This window comes from Zalophus californianus, chromosome 4, assembly GCF_009762305.2.
Source record: "Zalophus californianus isolate mZalCal1 chromosome 4, mZalCal1.pri.v2, whole genome shotgun sequence".
NCBI lineage: Eukaryota > Metazoa > Chordata > Mammalia > Carnivora > Otariidae > Zalophus > Zalophus californianus.
In genome coordinates this window covers 113,806,536-113,829,099 of record NC_045598.1, presented here as the reverse complement: position 1 = coordinate 113,829,099, position 22,564 = coordinate 113,806,536, and the positions used below count along the sequence as shown (strand labels likewise).

The window sequence follows — 22,564 nt, the reverse complement described above, 5'->3', positions numbered from 1 at the left end:
GTCTTGTTAGTCTTTTAAATCTATAATTCTTCCGGAATTGTTTGTTGTATATACTATAAGGTAGACGTCAAAACCTTTTTTTTTGTCAGATAGATACCTAGTTGACTCAGTGCCATTCACTGAAGAAACAACCCTTTTCTCAATGACACCATTGTCAAAAATTGACCATATATGTGTGAGCCTATTTCTGGACCCAATGGATGGAACATCTATTCTGTTTCATTGGTCTATTTGTTTATGCTTGCACCATAGCACCCTATGTCAAGTACTATAGGTTTATGATAAACTTTGACATTAAAAACTATAAGTCTTTCAACTCTGTTATTTTCTTCAAGATGGTTTATGCTGTTCTTAGTTCTTTTCATTTTCATACAAATTTTAGAATTAACTTGTTAATTTTTAAAAAATATATTCTTGGAATTTTGTTCAAGATTGCATTGAATCTAACATAAATTTGGGGAGAATTGAAATCTTGCAATACTGAATCTTTTATTCCATGCACATCTTATATTTCTCTATTTAGTTCTTTAATTTTTTTAAATGTTTTATATAAGTTTTATGCATCTTTTGTTAGGTTTATTCCTAAGCATTTTATATTTCTATGCATTATAAATGGTTTTTTTCCTAATTTTTTATTGATGGTTTATAGAAGTTCAAATAATTTTAAATGACATCATTATATTTGCTTCCTTCTTTTAATATTTTATCTGTAGAATCTTTTGGATTTCCCTTAAATAAAATCATGTCTCTGAAAATAATAATAGTTTATTTTTTTTCTTTTTCAATCATTCTACGTTTGTTTTATTCTGCCAGTTATCTTAATTCAAATTCATACTTCTTGGTTCCTTTCCACAAGTCTCTGGTATTCTTCCTAACTAAAAGAAATCTGTAGGAATACCCACTATGAATATTCCACAGAAATGGAGCATATAAATAATTTCCTTAGGCTCAGGGATACATAACTTTCATTGCTTTTTCTATTTTATTCTTTGGAGGTGTGTGCTCAGAGTATATCTATACCGAACCTGCATTTTTTAATTTGTTGCATATCTTTTTATAACTTGCATTGAGAATTTATTACTGTGGAAAACAAACTGTGAAACTGTAGAGCCCAGTAGTTATTGGACAGATTTTGGGGATTCATAGTTCCCTAATTTGTTGTATTCTTTTTTGAAATCTGAAAGGTCAATGAACTTGACTTCTAAACATACTTCCAGCACTGAGTCTATCATTAATGTTATCTAATTGTTGTTTTCCTCAATCATTGTTTTGAGTAAAATTTCAGCCATATGTTGTCATCAAAGGGAATACCATTTTCAAATTAGAATCTGAGTTTCTAAATGGAAACATTTCTCAATTATGTAACCCAAAATTTCTCTCAAGTAAAAATACAGATCTTTAAAGATATTTTAATAAAATCAAAACCACAGATATGAAATATGGTGTTGAAAGGTATTTGGTGCATTGATAAAGTTCCCTCGAGGACTCTGGATGTTTAAAGCAACAGTTTGATTGAATAGAACAATAAATGCAGGGCTGAGTGTATTTTTTCTCTTTCTTTCTCATCTACTAGAAAAATATAGATAATAGAGCTCATTTATTTCCTTAACATTTCAGAGCTCCACAGATGGGAAAACACAACCCAGTGGAAATTATTTCTGGCAACCTTGAGAAGATATGTTAGCATTTTGTGGCATTTCTTTCAGTGACATGTAAAGCATGGCTTTCCCTCATTGCAGTGTCACAGTGAAGTGTCACAATAAAGCCAAAATAGTGTGCCCTCAGGGAAAACTAGGGAAAGGGACCATTTTCCATGCACACACAAAGGGTAATATTTATTATGAAGCCTTTCATTTTAGCTCCAAATGCTTCCTGGGCCATGGCTACTTTGCAATAGAGAAATCCACAGAATGTGAGATTTAAAGCAAATGTTATGTATAAATCTCATGTAATTTATGTAAATATAAATACTATGTAAAAAATTAGAATGCATTTATGGACATACAAGCATGCATAAATCTGTACAGTGTACTAGGGAGAGAGTTTGTGATGTTGCATTGTGGCAGCATTAGCCTGGTGTTGATGGAGTCCCAGGAGCACTGAACTGGGAGTCAGAACAGTTCTATCTTAACCTATTTTAGCCACTACAAGGACAGATGTTATCTTCTCTATCCACAACATATGATATAGAAATTATAACCCGTATTTGAGGGATAAGGAATTTGGTCTTCCAAAAAATTCAATTATTTTTCTCAGATTACACAGATAATATTCCTTAAACTTTATACACAGTATCAAATACAATCATTTATTTTAAGATAAATTTGTACTTTTGACAAAACTTTACATATCCCCTTCATCCTTGCACAGTTCTTATTTGGACCTAAACACTGAACTTGTTTTTTACTACCATTAAGTGTCATCTCATTAGGTTCACTCTGCTACTCCAGACTATGGACATTTGGGGGGTCTTAATTACATTTGCAACATGAATCCATTGCTGCAACTCAGTATTATCTCTAGATCTGATGAGTGTCCTATTTATCTGCTCCTCAATCATTGGGCAAACCCCTGTGATAGGCAGCTCCTTTCCAGTCAGAGAGGTGGCTGGTTTATCCAGGTATTACTTCACTCATTTGTCAAATGCATGTGGAAATTAACCAAATTAATTGTTTTAATTTGGCAAATGTAGGAGAGAGCCTGAGCTTTGGGTTCCAGCAGCCTGGGATTCAAATATTAGCCCCACTGATTACCAGATACATGATTTTGAGAATGATACTTGTCTTTATAAGTAAATTTGGATAACAATATTAACAAGACTAAGTTATGGGTAGTAAATGTTCAGCCTCATTCATCAAGCATCAAAGAAAGAAATTTTCTGACAGACCAGTTCTTTTTAACTAGTTGCCACCCAGGTCTTATTGATCAATGTTTCCTGGTACTGACAAATCTTTGTTTTGATAAACTTTCTTGGTCTCTTTCCCAGAACCAATGGTATGCTTAAATTGGTTTTTAGAATCCACTTTTCTTCCCTGCTTTAATACCTGAATGATATTTGCCAGAAACATCTCTTCTTGGTTTGAGGTAATAGTTTAGTGGTCTTGTATATTTTCTGAGCATCTTTGATGCAAGTTCACTTGATTCTGGAGACTTTAACTAGTTTGGGGAAGTTCTTAATCTCACCTCACATACCTAGGAAATGTATCCTTTTTGATATGTTTCTCTGTCCCTCTTCCTTCTGAGGTCAGTCTCCTTGGCAAAGAACACTAGTGCTAAGGGTAGTTCTGGTTCTTTATGCCCACTCCTATTATATCATAACCACATGTTGTAGGCTTTTCTGTGACAAACCAGCAGATGTAGGTTTCCACTTTTGACAGTCTCCATATAAAGGCAGGTTTTTGCTCCCATAGTCATCTGGTTATATTCTCTTTTGCTCCATCTTCTGTACAGGGTCACTTTAAATTTGGGCTCATGGGAGAGATTTTGCAAAGGGAAATTAATTTGTTTGGGAACTTCACTGTTCTCTTTGTCAGGATAATTTTCAGTTATCCACTTTTTAATCTTTTTTGAGAGATTTGTAACCCTCTTGGATTATCTTTCCTTCCAGAGTCTTTTGTTTTTCCTAGAAGGAATAGTACCCCCTTTTTCTTCCCCTCTGAAGTTTTTTTAATCTACTGTTCTAAGTTCAAGAATTCATATACAACTATAATCATTTTTTATGAATGGGCCACCATCTTTGCATTGATATTCCTGAGAGAACAATTTAAGACTTTCGTTTATTTGATAATATTACTGAGTATTCAATCATTTTTTTTTTTTTTTTGTGATGGAGTAAGTAATATCTCAAATACTCTGAGTCTAAGATTCTCTATTCTGGATCTTTGCTTCTAAATCTCTTGCATTTTTCTTCAAAGGGCATTTAATAAATATCTCTCACAGACTCACTGTGGGCTAAACTCTCTGGTCTTTCTGGATCTTGCCAAGAGGATGTTTGTCTTAACTTCAGCACATAGAATGATCTGCATTAATTCTGAGTGAGCTATATGTAGGAAATCCGTTTTGAAAGGGCCGCCCGCAGGAGCATTTCCAAATAAAATCATATGAGGACAGGAGTAAGGATAAACTGTTGTCCATTTTTGTGAAATCCAATCTTATTTCTCCTCCTTTTATTTGTTTGTTCTGTGTGCCAAATGGGTGAGAATCAGAAGGCAGAATGCCAGGTAACATCTTTTCACCTTTTTTTTTTTTTAAATGTGTGTGTATATGTGTGACTGGAGATGGGTTGATGGAATGTTCCTAGCTTGCCCCTCCTTTTATGCTTTTCTCTTGCAGGTCAAAGCTTGGGATGCGGGCATCTCAAGTTTGGTGCGTAACTGCGGCAGAGATGAGCAGTTTGGGTAGCAAACAACTATTTGAAAAACCTTGTGATTTATCCATACTGGACACTTTTTTTGTGTCTGGTGGTATATTTTTCACATTAGCTGTTTCTTAGGATTAGCAAACCAGTGCAAATCTTGTTTCATCCCTCCCTGGATATTTAATGTAGTGCCAAGCAAAGCACAGATTAACATATGCTTACTCAGGATTAAGGATGATTTTTTTTTTAACTCTTCTGATAGGCAGTAAAATAGAATCCACATAGTTCAGTAGATTCAGTGGATGGGCTGTTTTCATTAGTGCCAACAACTAACCCTAAACCTTTAGTCCCAGGTTCCACAGGCTTTGGGTTATACTTCATGGAACTCAAATGGCAAGTAGCAGTAAAATCTTTCTCCATGTTCTTAATTTGCCTCAATCACTACAGCACTGCATATGATTGCTCCATGGCAAAGAAGAGGAAAGCTGCAGAGCAGGCTTTGGGCGTCCCAGTCAACAAGAGAAAATCCCTGCTAATGAAGCCCCGACACTACAGCCCAAACCTGGACTGCAGAGAAGAATGTGATGACAGGACTGAGGTGGAAGAGGAAGATGGCCTCCCAGAAGCCAGCGATCGCACTGCCACAGGTAGCAAGCGGGAATAGCCCAGACTTTATCTCCTCCCTGGCACCAAAGCCTGTCTTAACTGGTGTAGAACATATAGTCTGTTTGACTTTAGAAGCAAGTTCCCATTTGAAAGCAAAACCAAACATTTATTTCACTCAGCATCCATTTACTGAGAGCTGATTTTTTATCAGGAGAGTCTAAATATAAGTCATAGAGAGATCTGGCCTGAGTCCATTTTCAAAAGCACAGAATTGGAGTGTGCCTCTTTTTGAGGAAAATAAAACCTACTAAGCCTTAAAGAGTACCTTGACTCCTTAATAGGACAGATGTCTATCCCTGAAAGAACCCTTGAAAATAAAAGGACATATTTAAGCTTAAGGTATCTAAGATATGACATATATAAAGTATTTACTTTTTTGTTTTATAAACATACAGAATATTATTTGCCCCCCCCAAATATAATAGGTATTAACAACGCAGACTAATGCAGGTGACTTGTGACCTTAATCTTTTCACCATTTTTAAGATAAATACTTACAACAATGGACTTAGCAGAAGGGACCTAAAGTTGACAGCCTAGATCCTTCAGTAGGAAAATGATGTGTTATAGAAAATGTATCAGTGTGCCCATTAGTTCTGAAATAATTTTCAGTTACCTTTAGGCACACATTATATTTCATGAATTCAATTCTTCACTTACTCACGAAATGCTGTTTGCATGCTAAGTGACATATAGTTACTATTTTGAAATTTTAGGATGTGTTTCTCCCCAGTTCACAGTTACTCCTATTAGGTTCATGGTAGTCACAGTGCCTCCAGGAGTTGAACCAGCACCAACCACTTTGTGCTTGAGGCTGAAATTGAAGGACATGCAAAATATATCAAAAATTTATGAAAAAAATAAATGGAAATCAAAAGCTTGAGTGATTAGAAAATGAAATGAGGTGTACATATAGTCTATGAAATACATTTTTTCTGAATGTGACTTTTTAAGGAATCAAAACATACTAAATATGATGTTATTTGAAAAGAAGTATGTATTATACAAACCAAAAGCAAAGGGCTCTTAGATCATAAATATCAATTATAGACAGAATTACAGTAATAGTGAGAGGGATTAGTGGAAAGATGTTAAAAGCATACTGACCAACTGAATACAAATGTCAGGGCACAACCATTAGATCTTCAGTAATCTTGGCTTGCAAGTAGTTTGAGATTCTGTAGTGAAAACAAAGTTGTATGCTGATTTGACAATATTTAAGCAAATGTCCTGGCTTCTCCATATTTAGCATATGGCTTAAAGCCTCGTCGCTCATCTGTAAATTATAATCATCCTTGACTCATTTTGTTTCTTTGAGCTGGTCAGTTTTTTGTTGATTTATGAAAATTGTAGGTTGAATCTAGTATTAGGGAAGGTCCTTGAATCGATGTGGTTAGGCTTAAGGTATAACTCATCTAGTTGACATTAATTCACCGAGTACTTTTTTAAATGGGCATCTTTTACACCAACCCTTTCTTATAAGTGCCATGAGGACAAGGACTGTATCTGCCCACTGATTTCCTGCCTTTTATGTTAGTTGTGTGATCATCATAGATGCTTAATATCCACCAAGAAAATATTCTGTCAAAATGTACTCAGTCATTCAGATGTATAAATTCATGTTACCATTAAAAAAAAAAATGTACTCAGTCAAACATTCAGTTATAAGCACTGATGGACATCTATTTGTAGGTTCACAAATGTTATCTATTTTTATATTTAGCACTGGAAGCACTACTAATAATGAATATGCTGACATTATAGTAGTAGTGGCCATTATTTTTGAATTCTTAATATATTCCAGGTGCATAAATTATATCATTTAATCCACCCAACAATGACATGAGATATGCATGATTATGGTCCCAAATTTGCAGATGAGATCATTGAAGACCAAAGAGATTTAATGCTTAAGGTAATGCACCTTGTAGGTGTTGAAAAGAAGATAATTAGGACACAATTGAAGGATAAGCAAAATAATTATTTCCCAGCTAACTGTGCTCCATAATCCAATCCTCCCGTGCTCTGACTACCTTCCAAAAGTAGATAGAGCAGTGTTATATAACATCCAATCACAAAGTCACATTTCCAGAAATGACAGGTCACAGATGCTCCTATCCCCAGTTGAAAGACTAAGCTGTCTTCAGTCCTCTGAGCAAGTTACCCACCCCCCCACCCCCCCTCACCGCCCAGAAAGAAAGAGAGCTGAGTTAGTGCCTAACTCATAATGGGGGATTTTCACCTGTCGTCTCATTTACTCTGGGTACCCCGAGGTCTTTACCTTGCAGGCGTGTGCCCAATTATGCCTTCAGCAAGTGGTCCAGATGATGAAGGGGACAGTGCTTAGGAATGCTAAGGTCCTGAGCTTGAATCCATTTAATGGCAAACGATATCTCATACCCTCAACTGGCTGTCTTTCCAAGAGCGGCAGGTAGGTATTAATGGTGATAGAAGGGAATGTGGACAAAACCGTACAGATACACCTTCTTCACTGGGGCAAACAGAAGACGAGTTTGCAAAGTACTACCAAGAGGTAGGACAACTACCAGGAGGTTTCCCAATGCAGACAAGGAAAAAAAGGGTAACCTAGAAGTGAGATTAGCCACGTGTGTAGAGTCCCTCCTCAGTTTCTAAACTCACATTCATGACTTAGGGAAATCTATCACAATTGTAGGAGCTCTAGGAGCTGAGATGATCGTTTTAACAAATCTTATCTTTCAACAAAATGCAAATAAGGGATAAACCACTCTGATTTTAGAACTTTGAAAGATAAGTTCATTTTTCTAGGGCTTTTATTCCCAGCGAGATTTACATATTCAAGAGACCTGGAAAACTAATTTATCTATACAAGTAACTTTGATAGTTCCAGAAACAGAACTAAAATCCAATTATAATAAAATCCAGTTGTATTAAAGGAGTCAAACTCCAAATTTGTGATTTTCAGAGGAATTTTTAAAGTTGTTTTGGGACAGAACCGCTGACGCATAATGTGAGTATCATTAGCAAATGCTTTCTAGGATTATCAGACCCCTTGGAGTAGAAATTTGGTTTCAAGCAAGTAAACAAATGTGAACTTTTTCATATCAGGCAAAAACATTTATTTATTTATTTTTTACTCCATGTCACAGAAGTTGTCTTCCAGCTCCAGCCCCTCCTCCTGCCCCACACTTCGAAATCCTTTCAGGAGGAGAAAGGGGTGTGCTAGCTAAACATCCAACTCTCTGACTGCAGCCCCCCAGCCCCGGGGAGTGTGCCCGAGGAATTTTCTGTCCTACACTTTTTTACTGAGAAAGCCGAGGCGTGGTTTCTTGTTAATTTTTGTCTTGTTATTGCTGTTGATTCATTTTTACATATTTTATTTATAATTTAGGAGTCACCGTTTTTTGATTGAAAGTCAGCTGACAATTGTATTTTAGTATCTTCCTATAAATTTACCCTTGAAAGTACCCAAACTTGGGAAAATAATGGACTATTAGTATTCTGAACAGTGTCTCCTAAGGGTTGCTTAAGATGTAAACATCAGTTGAGACATATGACCTACCTGGGCTATGGGATTTGGGGTAGCTTGTTGCAGAGGGATGGCCCTGTGTCAGCCCCCCACCCCCACCTCCACCGCTACTGGCTAGCTGTGTGATCTTGAGCAAACCCCTAGCCCCTTAGAAAATCATTTCCCTTCTGTAAAATGGAGCAGAAAGTCCCTTTCTTGTCATTACTGTAAAGATTAAATGCAATAAAGAACTGAACACCATGCCAGGAACATAACAGTTTATTGTCCTAGGATGTCACTGGGATCATCCTCATTTAAAAGATGAGGATCCAGGATTCAGGAAACACAGGCCTGCCCCAAGGTTACACAGGCAGGTGGTGCTGGGCCAGCAGTTCGGCCCCAGTCTCTGGACCTCAAACCCATTGAGGTTTCCCCTCCACATTGTGCACTGTGCATTGAAGCTCCAGTTTCTGAAGGCAGTTGATGAGCAGTTCTATAGCATGCGTGGCCCGGGTGGTAAACTGGCCGAGCCTCCTTGACACTGTGGACTGTACCCTCTCTCAGGGATCAGTTTCACCACTTATTCTAAACAGAACACAAGCCCCACCTCATTTATGTGGAGAGTCTCATGTATCCCCTGCCGTTACCATCCTCTGAACTTGTATCTGGGGAAGGGAGAAGACAGATGTCATTTACTGAACACCTGTTGTGTGGCACCGGCTTTGTGTGGGCTCCCGTGTCAATTCCACAGTGTGCCTCACTGTGTGAATGAGGACACAGGGTTCAGAAAGGTCAAGGATGCCTTTGGGGTTTGCAAGGACTTGAGCACACAAGCCCAGAATCAAAACGAGGTTACTTGTTTCAATGACCAAGGTACAAAATGAATCTCCAGGCCACCCATGAAAATAAAAACACACTAGTGTAAACACGTAGGCAGCCCATTACAAAGCTAAGAGAAACAAAAACCTCGTCACAGATCTGTCAGGTTCAAAAGCTAACTCGACTTTTTTTTTTTCTTCTAATGACAGTGAAAGCCAGAGAGGGGTGGGTATATGGAAAGTTGGTTTGCAGATTTGCGGAACATCCCTGGAAACTGTCGTGTGCGATGCACGTAGGCACCTCTATCGGCAGGACTCCTCTCTTTCTGAAGAATAATTAATAAATATTTTCTTTTAGCATATAACAAACAGTTGAACCAAACAATTATGTAAACTGGAAATGACCCAAAATGCTAGCAGTTGGCAGCAGCACAGTGAAACGCATTGTCGTGCACATGTGCGTTTTTGTCACTCCCGCCTCTCTGGTGATCTGCACTTAATAGGAATATTTTAAACTATGTAGCTAAGCAACAGAGGTAATTGTTGCTTTCTAGAGCTTTTGTTAGCACTCTAACACAGCCCAAATATGCATAATTAGGTATAATGTCTATAAATCATTATTGTACACATGTGGGTAGTTAAGTGGAGTGAGAGAACAGTTCAATGAATTGAGCATATTCACTGAAAATGCTTTTTATTTGTTTTCTGTAGTTCATAATACTTTAAAATTATTATAACCCTTTACACTTTCTCCTAATAGCCAACCGTGATATTGAGAAAAACTTCATTTGCATTTTAGACTATGTTTAATATATTATTTAAACCTGGAATTCCTCTGATATGAATTCCGAAGGGAATAGACCATCCTATCACATATGATGTGCTTGTTTATCCAGCCTCTTTTCTAGGAAGTAAAATGTTAAATTTTTCAGTTTATGTTGAATAGATCCCAACAAAAGACTGTACCCTATAATCAGCATTATTTAAAGGGGCTAGTGTTGTGACTAAATTCTTCCCTTCATCCAAAAATGCTTTTAGTTACTATGGCAATATTTACTTGATCCTGGCAGCCCAGTGTTGATTTAGGGAGATAATTGCCAGAAAGGAAGATGATGGAGATGTATTTTTGAGTGTCCTTGTCAGAGACAATGTTTATAAAAAATTAAATGAGACCAAAAAAGGCACATTGTCTCCTGCACAGACACCCTCTCCTGCAGCCATCACACAGGATGGCTGTCCTTTTCTTCCCTCCAAAGATGTTTATTAACACACTTGGTGTCTTTCACAGTCTTTAAGGGGGCTTATTATTTTGTGTTGCCCATCCCCCACTTTGCCTTCAGAGACGCAGAAACGGTCCTGCTTCTTTTTTTTTCTTCTTCTTCCTTCTTCTTCTTCTTCTTCTTCTTTTTTTTTTTTTGTCTTAGTGAATATAAGGGGACCATTCCTGGGTTGTCTGGCGCTTTACACAGCCGCATGTATGCTGGGTGTCATGCTCCCCAGACCACTGTGCTTGCTAAACCAGGGCTGCTGGGTCACTAGCAGATCTGCACCCTGAATTGCACCCTTAATTGGTGTGTTTCCATTGGGACAGGCTTGAGTAGGCTATCATTATGTATATACTATATATATACACACACACACACACACATACGTGTGTATATATATATGTGTACACACATACATATGACTGTAGACACACACATACTGTCACTGCAGCTGGGCCACTCCAAGAGGGAAGGGGATAACCCTGACAACCAGACTGGGACAGATCCAGTGGACTGTCCTGGACAGACTGGCACGTGGAGACCTGTTCTTAGTCCCTAGGCTCTTTGACTGTTAAGACTCCAGTCGGCCCGCTTCTGAAAACAATTAGTTAATGTTCTACATACTCCAACCATCTCCACCTCTCGTCTCATTGCCTTCTTACACAAATGCATGCAAGAAATGTGCCACTATTTTACACATTTGATCATGCTGGAGAGCCTGGGTGGCTCAGTCGGTTAAGCTTCCAACTTTCTGATTTCAGCTCAGGTCATGATCTCAGGGACGTGAGATCGAGCCCTGTGGCAGGCCCTGTGCTCAGCCTCTCCCTGCTGGAGATTCTCTCCGTCTGCTCTCAATCTCTCTCTCTTTCAGTCCCTCTTTCTCTCTCTCTCTCTCTCTCTCTCTCAAATAAATAAATAAATAAATAATCCTTTTTAAAAAAGATATTTGATGATGCTAATTCTCCCATTTACTTGTATTTCCATTGGCATGGAATTTCTGTGTGACAGTTCTGAAAGTCAACAGGAAGCCTTGAAAGCTTTAGAACTCTTTTAGTTATCATCTGTATGTGGATGTATTTTATCTTTTAGCTAACATTCCATAAAATCTGGAAGTATGTTTGAGAAACTGTGGAGGTAGTGAACATAAACCAAATAATATATTACAAGTTAAAAAAAAAAGATAGCAGGAAGGGAAAAATGAAGGGAAATCGGAGGAGGAGACGAACCATGAGAGACCATGGACCCTGAGCAACAAACTGAGGGTTCTAGAGGGGAGGGCGTGGGGGGATGGTTAGCCTGGTGATGGGTATTAAAGAGGGCACGTACTGCATGGAGCACTGGGTGTTATACGCAAACAGTGAATCATGGAACACTACATCACTACATCAAAAAAAAAAAAAGCTTTGAAAATACATTGCCATGCTAGCAGAGAAATCTGATGAATGTTTCCTTTATAATGCATAGTATTATGCATATTTGATTTCCTTCTGGTTGGCTAAGATTTGCAAATGTAAGAGGTACAGTTACAACAATTTCACATTCAGCACTCCGTTATTGTTAAGTATCTATTTCAGTATCCTGGAAATAATTAGCTCTTAATATGCTGAAAATTCTACTAGCTCACTTCTTTAAATGCAATTCTCAGAATATTAAGGTCTGTTTTGTTTTGCTTCATATTCATTCATATATATTTTTCTCTTCAGTGTTTAGAAAATTGATAGAGCCCACATATTCGCATATTGTACTTATTGTGTAAATATATATAAATCCATCTATCATCTACATATTGCTGCAATTTTCTTAAAATATCTTTTGCTGTTCTTTTTTAAATATTGGCTTTCTTTTTCCATAGAAGAAATCGTGAGAAAACCTATGGATGAGAACCTTCATTCGACTGCACAAGAAAACTCCGATGGGAAGGAAGACAGATATGGCTGCTATCAAGAGCTCGTGGTCAAATCTTTAGTGCACTTGGGAAAATTTGAAAAAAATGTTTCTGTTCAGACCATAAGTGAGAATTTAAATGACAGTGGCATCCAGTCTCTAAAAGCAGAGAGTGATGAAGCTGATGAGTGCTTTATGATTCATTCTGATGATGGAAAAGAAAAAATCGATGATTCCCAGCTTCAGTTCTGCTCCTCAGATGACAGTGAAAGTAACTCTGGAAGTGTGGAGAATGGTTGGGACAGTAGCTCCAACTTCTCAGAAGAAACCAAACCACACAGGGTCCCAAAGTATATTTTAGTGGATAATAGAAAAGACCTATTGGAAGTTCCTGAAATAAAAACTGAAGGTGACAAGTTTATCTCTTGTGAAAACATGTGTGATTCTGAAACAGAAAGGAGAGACCCACAGACTGCTCACATGGAACCAGGGGACAGCAAAGCCCAGCCCTCATTTGCTGGGATGGAGGACGAAGATAATGCGTGTCTGGAAGGCATGACAGAAGAGTCTGTTGACCGGGAGAAGGCGAAGGGGAACTTGAGTTTGCTGGAGCAGGCAATTGCTCTCCAGGCTGAGCGAGGTTGTGTTTTCCACAACACCTACAAAGAGTTGGACAGGTTTCTACTGGAGCACCTTGCTGGGGAAAGGAGGCAAACCAAAGTTATTGACATGGGTGGAAGACAAATCTTTAACAATAAACGTAAGACACATTTTTTTTTTTTTGCATTTATTTTAGGAATAAAATTTCTTTGAGTGTTGGAAGAAAAATTAGTAAGATTTGATTACCACTTCCAGATAGCTTTTGACAACTTGATGAAATTTAAAAAACCAATTCATATTATAAAATAAACTATTTCTTTTTTTTCTCTCTCTCTCTGCTCTCTAGGTTGTTCTCAGATCAAGCTTGGTCAGTTTTGCAATGTTTTTACACACAAAAAAAGAATCATTGCCTCTTTTTCTCTTAATTTGACAGCTTTTAAAAAATATATAGTACTTGTACAGTGCTATATTGGACATGTTAGAGGTACATTAGTACTTTTTGGATTTTAAATCATTTTATTATAATGAAATCAATTCCATAAATTTAATTTTTCTTTCCCACTTTCTTTCTGGGATCATCTGACTCCTTTGGAGCTTCAAAATTATGTCGAGCTACTGGCAAGTCAGGCAGGATAAAACTGGATGTTAATGCCTTTATAAGCCGATGCTTTTATCAGTTCTCTAACTCAGGGCCACAAATGTCTAGTCCAAACATGAATGAGAAGAATAAATGTGCTTGGAGGAGGCCTTAAAACTGCTCCTCAACTTTAGGGAAATTGTGTCCCATCCCCCATAATGCTACTCCACCCCCCACGCTGAGTCTTACACCATATGGGCCTAGTGATAATTCCCAAATGGTGGTTCTCAAGTGCCTAGAAGGCTTGTTTAAGGTGGGTATTTCCAGGATCCTATCAGACTTACTGCTCCAGAACTTGCATTTTTTTAAGCGCGTTTTTCAGATGATTCCTGCGTACCTTAAAGTCTAAGAACCATAGAATTAGAAATATCTTAAAGAAAATCAAGATCATGGCCCCAGGGGGCTTACAAGAATAATATGTTAGTTATGGTTTGGATGATCTGCTTGCTGAGATTTATGCAGAAATGAACTGTATATTTTGTCACGTTGGGTCTATTTTAGTACTCACCTACAATCTTGTCAATTATTGTCTTGCAGCTCAGAGCTGAGAAAACAAAACAAAGAATAAAATGTCATGTAGTGAGGAGCAAGATAATAATACTATGCAAACACACTGCCAGGGTTGGGACCGAGACAGAATATCAATGAGCAGTGTATGGTTTGGGACAGGACCCACTATGAACTCTGTGCACTCTACTAATATGCAACTTGCTAAACTTGCCTGTGTGTATGTTTGTTATTTTTTTTTTTTTATGGACTACAAAACCAAAAAAAAAAAAAAAATAGATAAAATTTACTTCAAATCCCAAAACATCATAATTTGTCATCTACTATATTTCATTCATTCTAAGATACACAGTTTTCCCATTTTAACATCTCTGAAATCAGAAGAGTGTGTCATAATTTAGTTTTCAATAATTTCTTTCTTTCTTTGCTAACACAGAAAATGATGTTCCATGTTACAATTGGTGATACCTTCCAGCCAGTGAAATTCAGTGTTTGGAGAAACTTTAATTATTTGTGCCATAGCTTAAAATATTTAACAATCCTTTGGTCATTTTTATAGAACTTAAAAATTTTTGTTTTCAAAAACCAACAAGGCAGTAGAATCTGTGTTTGTAAACATGGGTGATATAAGATTTAGAGAGTTATGAATGAGTCTGGCTGACTCAACAGTATATCCTATTGGGTGAGGGCTGGTCCTGCCTTTTCGTATTCAAAGTCTATGCAAGAAGATCCAGACTAGACTAGTATGAAACAGGCAAAAAGAGGTAAAGCCCATAATGCATGGGAATTATAGGCTTTGTCTAGAGGATACTTGCAGAGTCCAAATTAGGTATTCGCCTTCCTGTTCCTTGTCCCGGATGTGGGAGACAATGGCTTCTTTTTCTGGTGTGCATTCCATGCTCCTAGGTCAATACTTGTACTGACTGACAATTCACGCTCTCCACAATACCATCCTGATTTCCCGTATACCTCGAGTATGCGACCCTTCTGTTAAAGGAGAGAGCACTACATTTTAAAATATCGTTTTACCCAAGGCTTCAGATGAGTCAGCAATTCTTAAAAAAAAAAAAAAATGACTATCTTGTTGCTACTAAGCATTTAGTGAGACTTTATGTCAAAGCGCATGTGGAGTCACCATAGAACTTATTGTACAGCCTAAGACACTTTTCAGAGCCAAGGGGAGTGCTCTGAACAACCGCAGGATAATATCAGGTGTGAATAAGACAGTCCCGGGCATACGGGCGTGTAAGGTCACCAGAGGATAAGGTCACTCTCATTATGCAGCATTCAGCAAAGAAAATAAAAGGAGAGGAAGAGCCAGGCCTGAGAGTCACCTGAGAGCTCAAGCTCTGGCTTCTTATCATGCAAACAGGTTCTGCCCCACAGAGCATTTCATGGCATCTGTCTCGCCCAGCAGAGGAAGCTTGCAGTCTGTCAGAGGACCACACCTGGTCAGGTGCCAGCCCTGCCTTATCTCCCACACCCTCTCTGGCTTCCTATAGACAAATAACGTGGCAAGGAGGGGAAATGCGCGGCGCCAAACCTTTCAATGTGGTTTAGAAATGTGGCCTCACCTGGACCAGGTCCAAGGGAGGAAGGGCATCAAAATCCACCTTGCTTCTCCTCGTTTCTAATTCCCTCTCGTACACAGTGTCAACCCCCCTAATGTCACTTGAATCAAACTTCAAGGATTTTCAACTTTCCATCTACAGATATTATAGGCCTGAAACAACTTCAAATTTGGCAACATTTTTGGATTAAGTAAAATATATAGCCATAAAATCATAGAACATGTCAAAACTCTTAATATGCCTCTTTGTTTCTTGCAAAAGACAGAGAACAGTCCCAATACCAGGGCATTTAAGTCCTGTCTCTCATGAAACATAAATGTCTGCTACTCAAGGTATCCCTGTCTTTGGGCTGTTCATTTCTCTCTTTCGATTTCCAGTTTTCTCTCTGCTGACCTTCCCTCCCAGGCAGTGTGTGCCTAACTTGAAGGATCCTTGGCTCCTCCCCCTGTACTGAAAGCATGCCCCCAAATAATTGCATTACATACAACCTGCTGTGCCCATCTGCCCAGGACCATTTATCATCCAACAACTGGGGTGGTGTGGTATCACAGAGGCACGTCTGCTCATCGCAATATTCCACCCTGGAGATGTCTGTCGCAACCCGTGACATTTCTCTGCTCTCGGTACCACGCTTGGAGCAGGAGCATATGGGCCCTCCACATCCTCACATGGCAGGACTCTGCCCCCTAGTCCACCACCGGCAGCTTTCCTAAGGCAGGATCACACAGATTATTTATTTTCGCTCTCAGCATCAAGTGGATTCATTATTCCTGATACTTCGTGTTCTGAGAAGCCTGCGGCCAGCCTCCAGTCCACACTGGTCCTTTCTCTGAGGCCCCCGTGCCCGTTGTGATGCTGGTTCCGGCAATGCTGAGTGACAAGCTTGCCCCAGTGATTGGTACATCATTCCAGGCACAGGTTAGGGGGCTGATCTGGGCTCCAACTAGGCATTTCTGTTTTAAGTTTATGTACTTACTATCTGGATCACGAATATGAAAATGTCTACAGAAGGCCTCTTCTCTGTTAGCTCTAACCCCACCAATATTCATGATAATCCTCATTTATTTTACATATTTATATAGGCTTTCATCTAAGCCTCAGCAAAGTGTGCACCGGAAGATTGAAACTCCAGCTTGTCTTCCGCCCTCCCCCTCTAGGCCGATGCCCCATTGTAGCCTGACAAGCGGTGTTACAAGTTGCCCCTTCTCTCCGCCCCGTGGCACCTATGGTCCCCTCCCGCACCCCAATGTTCTTGGCGGCGCAGACCACTCAAGGCCGTCCCCATTCTGTATTCCCACACCTCCTGGAACGTTTCCTTGCCGGGCCGTCTTCCTATCGCCTGGGTTTTCAGTTTCTGCATTCAGAGTAAAATGAATGCTGCTTCTCCGTAGGGGCTCTGTACTGATCCAAAGAGGCAAAACATCGGAGTTTGGGGATCTGGGGCCTCTGCAGCACTGCCGACTGCGTGGCCATAGCACACAATGGCATTGTTGACTCCCTTCCTAACTCTGGCCGGAGTGGACTCTGCACACATGTGGGAGTAGCCACTTGGCCCTGGAACCTTAGGGCCACGGGAGGCCAGGGACCCACAGGGACAACACCAGAGCAGCCTTTCTCAGATATGGTGGCTTCTTTGTTTTATCATTTTGAATCTGGCTTTCTTGAGACCCTTTCAATAAGAGATAGGTTTGGTTTAAATACATTCTTTCTTCTTTCTCACCTTTTTTTCCCCCCTTTTTGGGAGCTTGTGCATCCTCTGCCTCTGACGTAGGGTTCATTTTTCATAATGAGACTCTAACTACAATATGTGACATGACAACTTAAAACTATCTCTGTATTTTAACACTCCCTTGCCCTGTGTCAGCCTTTGCTTAGAAAACCAAGAAAACTGAAAACATTTTTTATGCTTCCACAGGTCTTAGTTGAGAGTCTTATTCAAGGCAATGTGAGAAGAATGTTTATGCTGTAAAAAACTGAGTGAAGTGAGAATGTCACCTTGCAAGGCCACTCTAGTGAATGGGGAGGGAAAGAAGAGCCAAATGAATTTCTTGATTTAATTTCTCTGTAGATTCACCGAGGCCCGAAAAGAGGGAGACCAAGTGCCCTATCCCCGGGTGCGATGGCACAGGACATGTGACGGGACTCTATCCCCACCACCGCAGCCTTTCGGGGTGCCCCCACAAAGTGCGGGTTCCCCTGGAAAGTGAGTACAACTTATCCCTAAAACCAGTAGGCTTCTTCTTTTATGCACCACAGCATCATGACCTTATCTTCTTTCTCCTCCAATGTGGAATTCGGAGTGGAAATACAAAGTTTCCTTTCTGTGTCAAGACAATTTCCATCTAGCTGGGTGTTCAAAGTCAGTGTATTAATAGAAAACTTAGGGGTACAATTAGGACAGTAGATCAGGAGACAACCAACATTGAGAAGAGAATTTGTTACAGTTCCTGAGGGAAGGGGACGTGCCACGCCAGGCAGGGCCACACAGAGTGGCACCAGGTCGTCAGGGGCCAGGGTGGGGGCAGGGGGGAAAATGGTTTCTGCGGGAAGGAGCAGAGTAAACAGGCTGAGGACTGGCTAGTTTGACTTCTTTCAGTAGGCTCCAAAGCTTGGGGGTTGTCTGTTGGTGTCTGATACCTGGCAGGTGGAGAGTGTGAGTCTAATAAAGGAGGCAGTTGGGTGTGGGCTGACAATTGGTTGGTTTACCTTTGAAAGGGCAGTGTCTCCAGGGTTTGCAAGGCCCCAGATGACAAAACATCAGAATGCAGAAAATAAAAGGCATGGTTAATACACCGTGGACTACATAGTCCTTTCTCACCCAGAGTGTGGCTGCCTTAAGCCCAGGAGCAGTCTTAGCTTCAGTGCATCATCTAAATATAAGAAGTGCATTCCAGGGGCTCCTGGGTGGCTCAGTTGGTTAAGCATCTGACTGTTGATCTCAGCTCAGGTCTTGATCTCAAGGTTGTGAGTTCAAGCCATGAGCTGGGCTCCACACTGGGCCTGGAGTCTTCTTAAAAAAAAAAAAAAAGTGCACCACATCACCACTGTCCTCCTTACTCCCGGTCTCCCCGTTCCTTGTAGGAACTTGTGTTGCCTGCCATGTCTCCCCAGGGCATCCTGCAGTAGTAGAGGGCCCTGGGCAAGAGCAAACATTGGTTTGCTTTGCCCTGCTGTGAGCTAGGAAACTGGAGGAGAAGGAAAGGGCTGCCTTCTAAGTTTTGAAGTATCAATGTGCTACATCCTCTACTATTTTAACCTACGTATTGAGACACCTTTGGTTCATACAAACCATAGTGGTGTGAATGCCTCAGCATCACCCTTCTCGAAAGCACAGTTTTACAAATCGGTGAGTCTAATCTGTTCAGCACTGTCCCAGTAGATTAGCAGTTCCTCAAAGTGATTACCTGGTTGTTCACTCAACCATGCTCTTTTACCAATAACTGAGTGGCAGTGGGGTGGGTAGTGGGGAGCAATGGACAAGAATCAAAGTAATATCTCTTAGAAAATAAAGAAGACTATATTCAGAAGTTCACACCATGGGGAAAAGATAAAAGGAACTACTTGACAAATAATGTTCTCCATCCATTCTTCCAAGGAAAAGCACATAAATGTAAAAGGAAGGTTATGAGTCTCTCAGTTTAAGTTAAATAGAAATAGCATAGTCTTATTTAAGTCTAGTGTTAACCATGACATGAAGTTTATTAGAGAAACTAAAACTTGAACAAACTTGCTGAATTTAATTTATGAAGTTCTTAAGTGCTCATTAATTTCAACCCAAACATCTATGGGAGGAAGAATGGCAGATTATATAAACAAATTCTTTTGAATGCAACGTTGAGAAGTCAGTTTGTCTGTGTGTTATATATTCATGGTATACTATTCTTTTCTTTTTGTGATATTTTGTGCTTAGTTCTTGCCATGCATGAAAACGTGCTCAAGTGTCCCACCCCGGGATGCACAGGAAGAGGGCACGTGAACAGCAACCGCAACACCCACAGGAGGTAATTGTGATGAAATGCTACACTTTTACCTTACAAAGAGAAGTGAGAGAAACTTTCCACCGAGAAAATAAGCAACTAACAATGTGTCATCGAAATCGCTGGGTCACTATCAAATATGTTACCACTCGATATAGATAAATATTCTCAATGTGTGCCGAGTAAAAAACAAACAAAAAACCCCACAATTTACTTTCCTAGAAATTTTCATTTAGCAGCCAGTTATGCAAACAAAAAAATGTTATATTTGAAGACTAGAGTTATACATTCATATAGTTACACAAATAGAACATGTTCTTTTTTACTCTGGAACTTTACCATAGCCGTTTTGACACTGAAAAGAGTTGCATAGGGTTTATGTTGGATCCCATCCAATAAGCATTAACAAGGTACCAAAAGGGCTTCCATCTACTGTGGTTCTGACTATAAGCCAGGAGGAAGGTAAACATCATTTCATCTCATTGAGATTCATTACATTGAGATTGCTACTCACTTAAAACACATATGTGCATTTATCTACAAATGTATTGTGTGTATGCAAATGTTTTTGGTGGGAATGCCTATTGTTTTATTTGTACTTTATGCTATGTATCTATTATGTGCTCACAAGATACTATGTGACTAATAAGCATATTGCCAGAAAACTTCATGTTCTATACTTTAAACTGATTTAAAATTAAGTCCCTAACATTTTTCTAAATATCTTAAGATAAATCATGGAATTGTCATGCTAACATCTATAGCTGGGCACATTGCAATTGGAGTGGGTGAATTTCTATGGAGTTGCAGAATAATTCCCTTACAAATTTTCTGATTTTAAAAACGAGTTCATTACTCATCACTTCTGAGATGGAAATGTGGGGCAAACGTTGACACGGTAGTTTGCAAAACCTTTCTGGGATCTATTAGCATGAGAAAAGTGCTAAATGAACTATTAATATGACTTAACATTTAATGTGTGCCAAGTATGCTGTGAGGTACATGCCAAAGCAAATTACTTTATCTTTTTAACCCAAATCGTCCCTTTTTATTTTTTTTTTAACAGTCTTTCTGGTTGTCCAATTGCTGCAGCTGAAAAATTGGCAATGTCCCAGGACAAAAATCAGCTTGAGTCTCCCAAAACTGGGCAGTGTCCTGACCAGGTTCACAGGTATGACCCTCCCTTGCATTCCTAGTAGTCTGTCCGTGCCTCAATGGGTCTGTCTCCCCTCATGTGCCAGTTCACTATGGCCCGACCTTCGTTCGCAACTACGGATTTCTATTTGAGAGGCTGGTCTAGTTAATCATACTCTCACTTAAATGAACTGCTAGACCCTCCAGAAGTTTAACATGAAATTAATCTGTATGTAAAGGTAACATAATGTGGATGAATCTAAAGGAAATAAAGTATATAACATACATTAATCAAAATTCTGTGTCACTAAATGCAACCCATCCCACTAGTTAGGTAAGCTCTCCCGATGATTAACATTTCTGCCTGCAGATAATGCTTTCATAAGTCACTCACACCCACCCAAAATATGTGATGTTATATATTCGTTCCTCTGTTCCAGCTATACATATAATTTAAGACAAAAATTCATTCCATGACTTGATAAGTATTAATGAAATATCTCCTGTTTGCCCCAGGTACTTCACAATCTCCAGCAGTTTGGAAGACCTTACTTACACTTAAATAATAAACCACATGTGATGACACAATGTGAAGTTATACATTTATTTTTTAAAAGATTTTATTTATTTATCTGACAGAGAGAGACATAGCGAGAGAGGGAATACAAGCAGGGGGGAATGGGAGAGGGAGAAACAGGCTTCCTGCGGAGCAGGGAGCCCGATGCAGGGCTCGATCCCAGGACGCTGGGATCATGACCTGAGCCAAAGGCAGACGCTTAACCACCTAGGTGACCCTGAAGTTATACATTTATTAATAATAACATATAGGTAGGAAAAGTGATTTCAGGATTAAAACAGACGACCAGACCTTCACTGTTACTAAAACACTGAAATGCAACATTGTTATTTAGGAGTATTTTCAAGACAAGGCTTCCCTTAATATTTGCTCTTATAGATTTAATTAAAAGAGTCAAAATCAGATGAGTGAACATATGTCAAGCAAAGATCATGAATTACTGAATAACTAGCAATTAAAAATCTTAACAAAAAGGTTTTTGGTTAATATGGCCATATCCTCTAGTTTCTCCGTAAGTAGGTAATCTATCAAATATAGAAATGGCACTTAGTTTTATTTTGTTAATTTCTTAAAAATAAATTTGTTTTAGACTAGAATGCTGGTGTATTAGGGGTATAAACCAAGTTACATATCTAATAATAAGATCAACTAATTATTTAATATTTTTATGTAGCAGTTAAAATGTTTTTTACATAATCCAAGAAATATCATTGAAATTTTGACATTCTGATGATTCAGGCATGTTTTGGTGGAAAACAAAAGAAAAACATATATGTTCTTTTGATATTGCTAAATCCCCAAAAGTGTATTGTTTATGTTCATTTACCATTAGACTATGTTTGTGTTTTTCTTGGCTGGAATTGGTGCTACACAAATATGATGCCCTTGTTTAATCCAAATACACTAGTTGTAAGAGAATGTTTAACTCACAGCTTGGATTAAGGTAATTCTATTGAAAAAAAAATGTGATAGCTATTACAATACAGAATTTTGATTCATATTGAAATAACAATTTAACAGATAAAATATTGAAGTATTATTTACATCAACAAAACACTCAGACAAAAGAGAAAAAAGGTGAAAA

General features: G+C 38.9%; 1 protein-coding gene across 7 annotated transcripts in view; it reads left to right on the top strand.

The window, feature by feature from the left end:
• Nucleotides 1-22,564, top strand: part of ST18 (ST18 C2H2C-type zinc finger transcription factor) — a 111,558-nt gene that overhangs the window by 37,308 nt on the left and 51,686 nt on the right. For all 7 annotated transcript variants that reach the window (XM_027570353.2, XM_027570346.2, XM_027570355.2 and 4 more), the window contains 5 exons: nucleotides 4,805-5,004; nucleotides 12,446-13,237; nucleotides 17,861-17,995; nucleotides 19,703-19,793; nucleotides 20,836-20,940. In XM_027570353.2, the coding sequence (XP_027426154.1) occupies nucleotides 4,805-5,004; nucleotides 12,446-13,237; nucleotides 17,861-17,995; nucleotides 19,703-19,793; nucleotides 20,836-20,940 (1,323 nt within the window). The remainder of the gene's footprint in view (nucleotides 1-4,804; nucleotides 5,005-12,445; nucleotides 13,238-17,860; nucleotides 17,996-19,702; nucleotides 19,794-20,835; nucleotides 20,941-22,564) is intronic.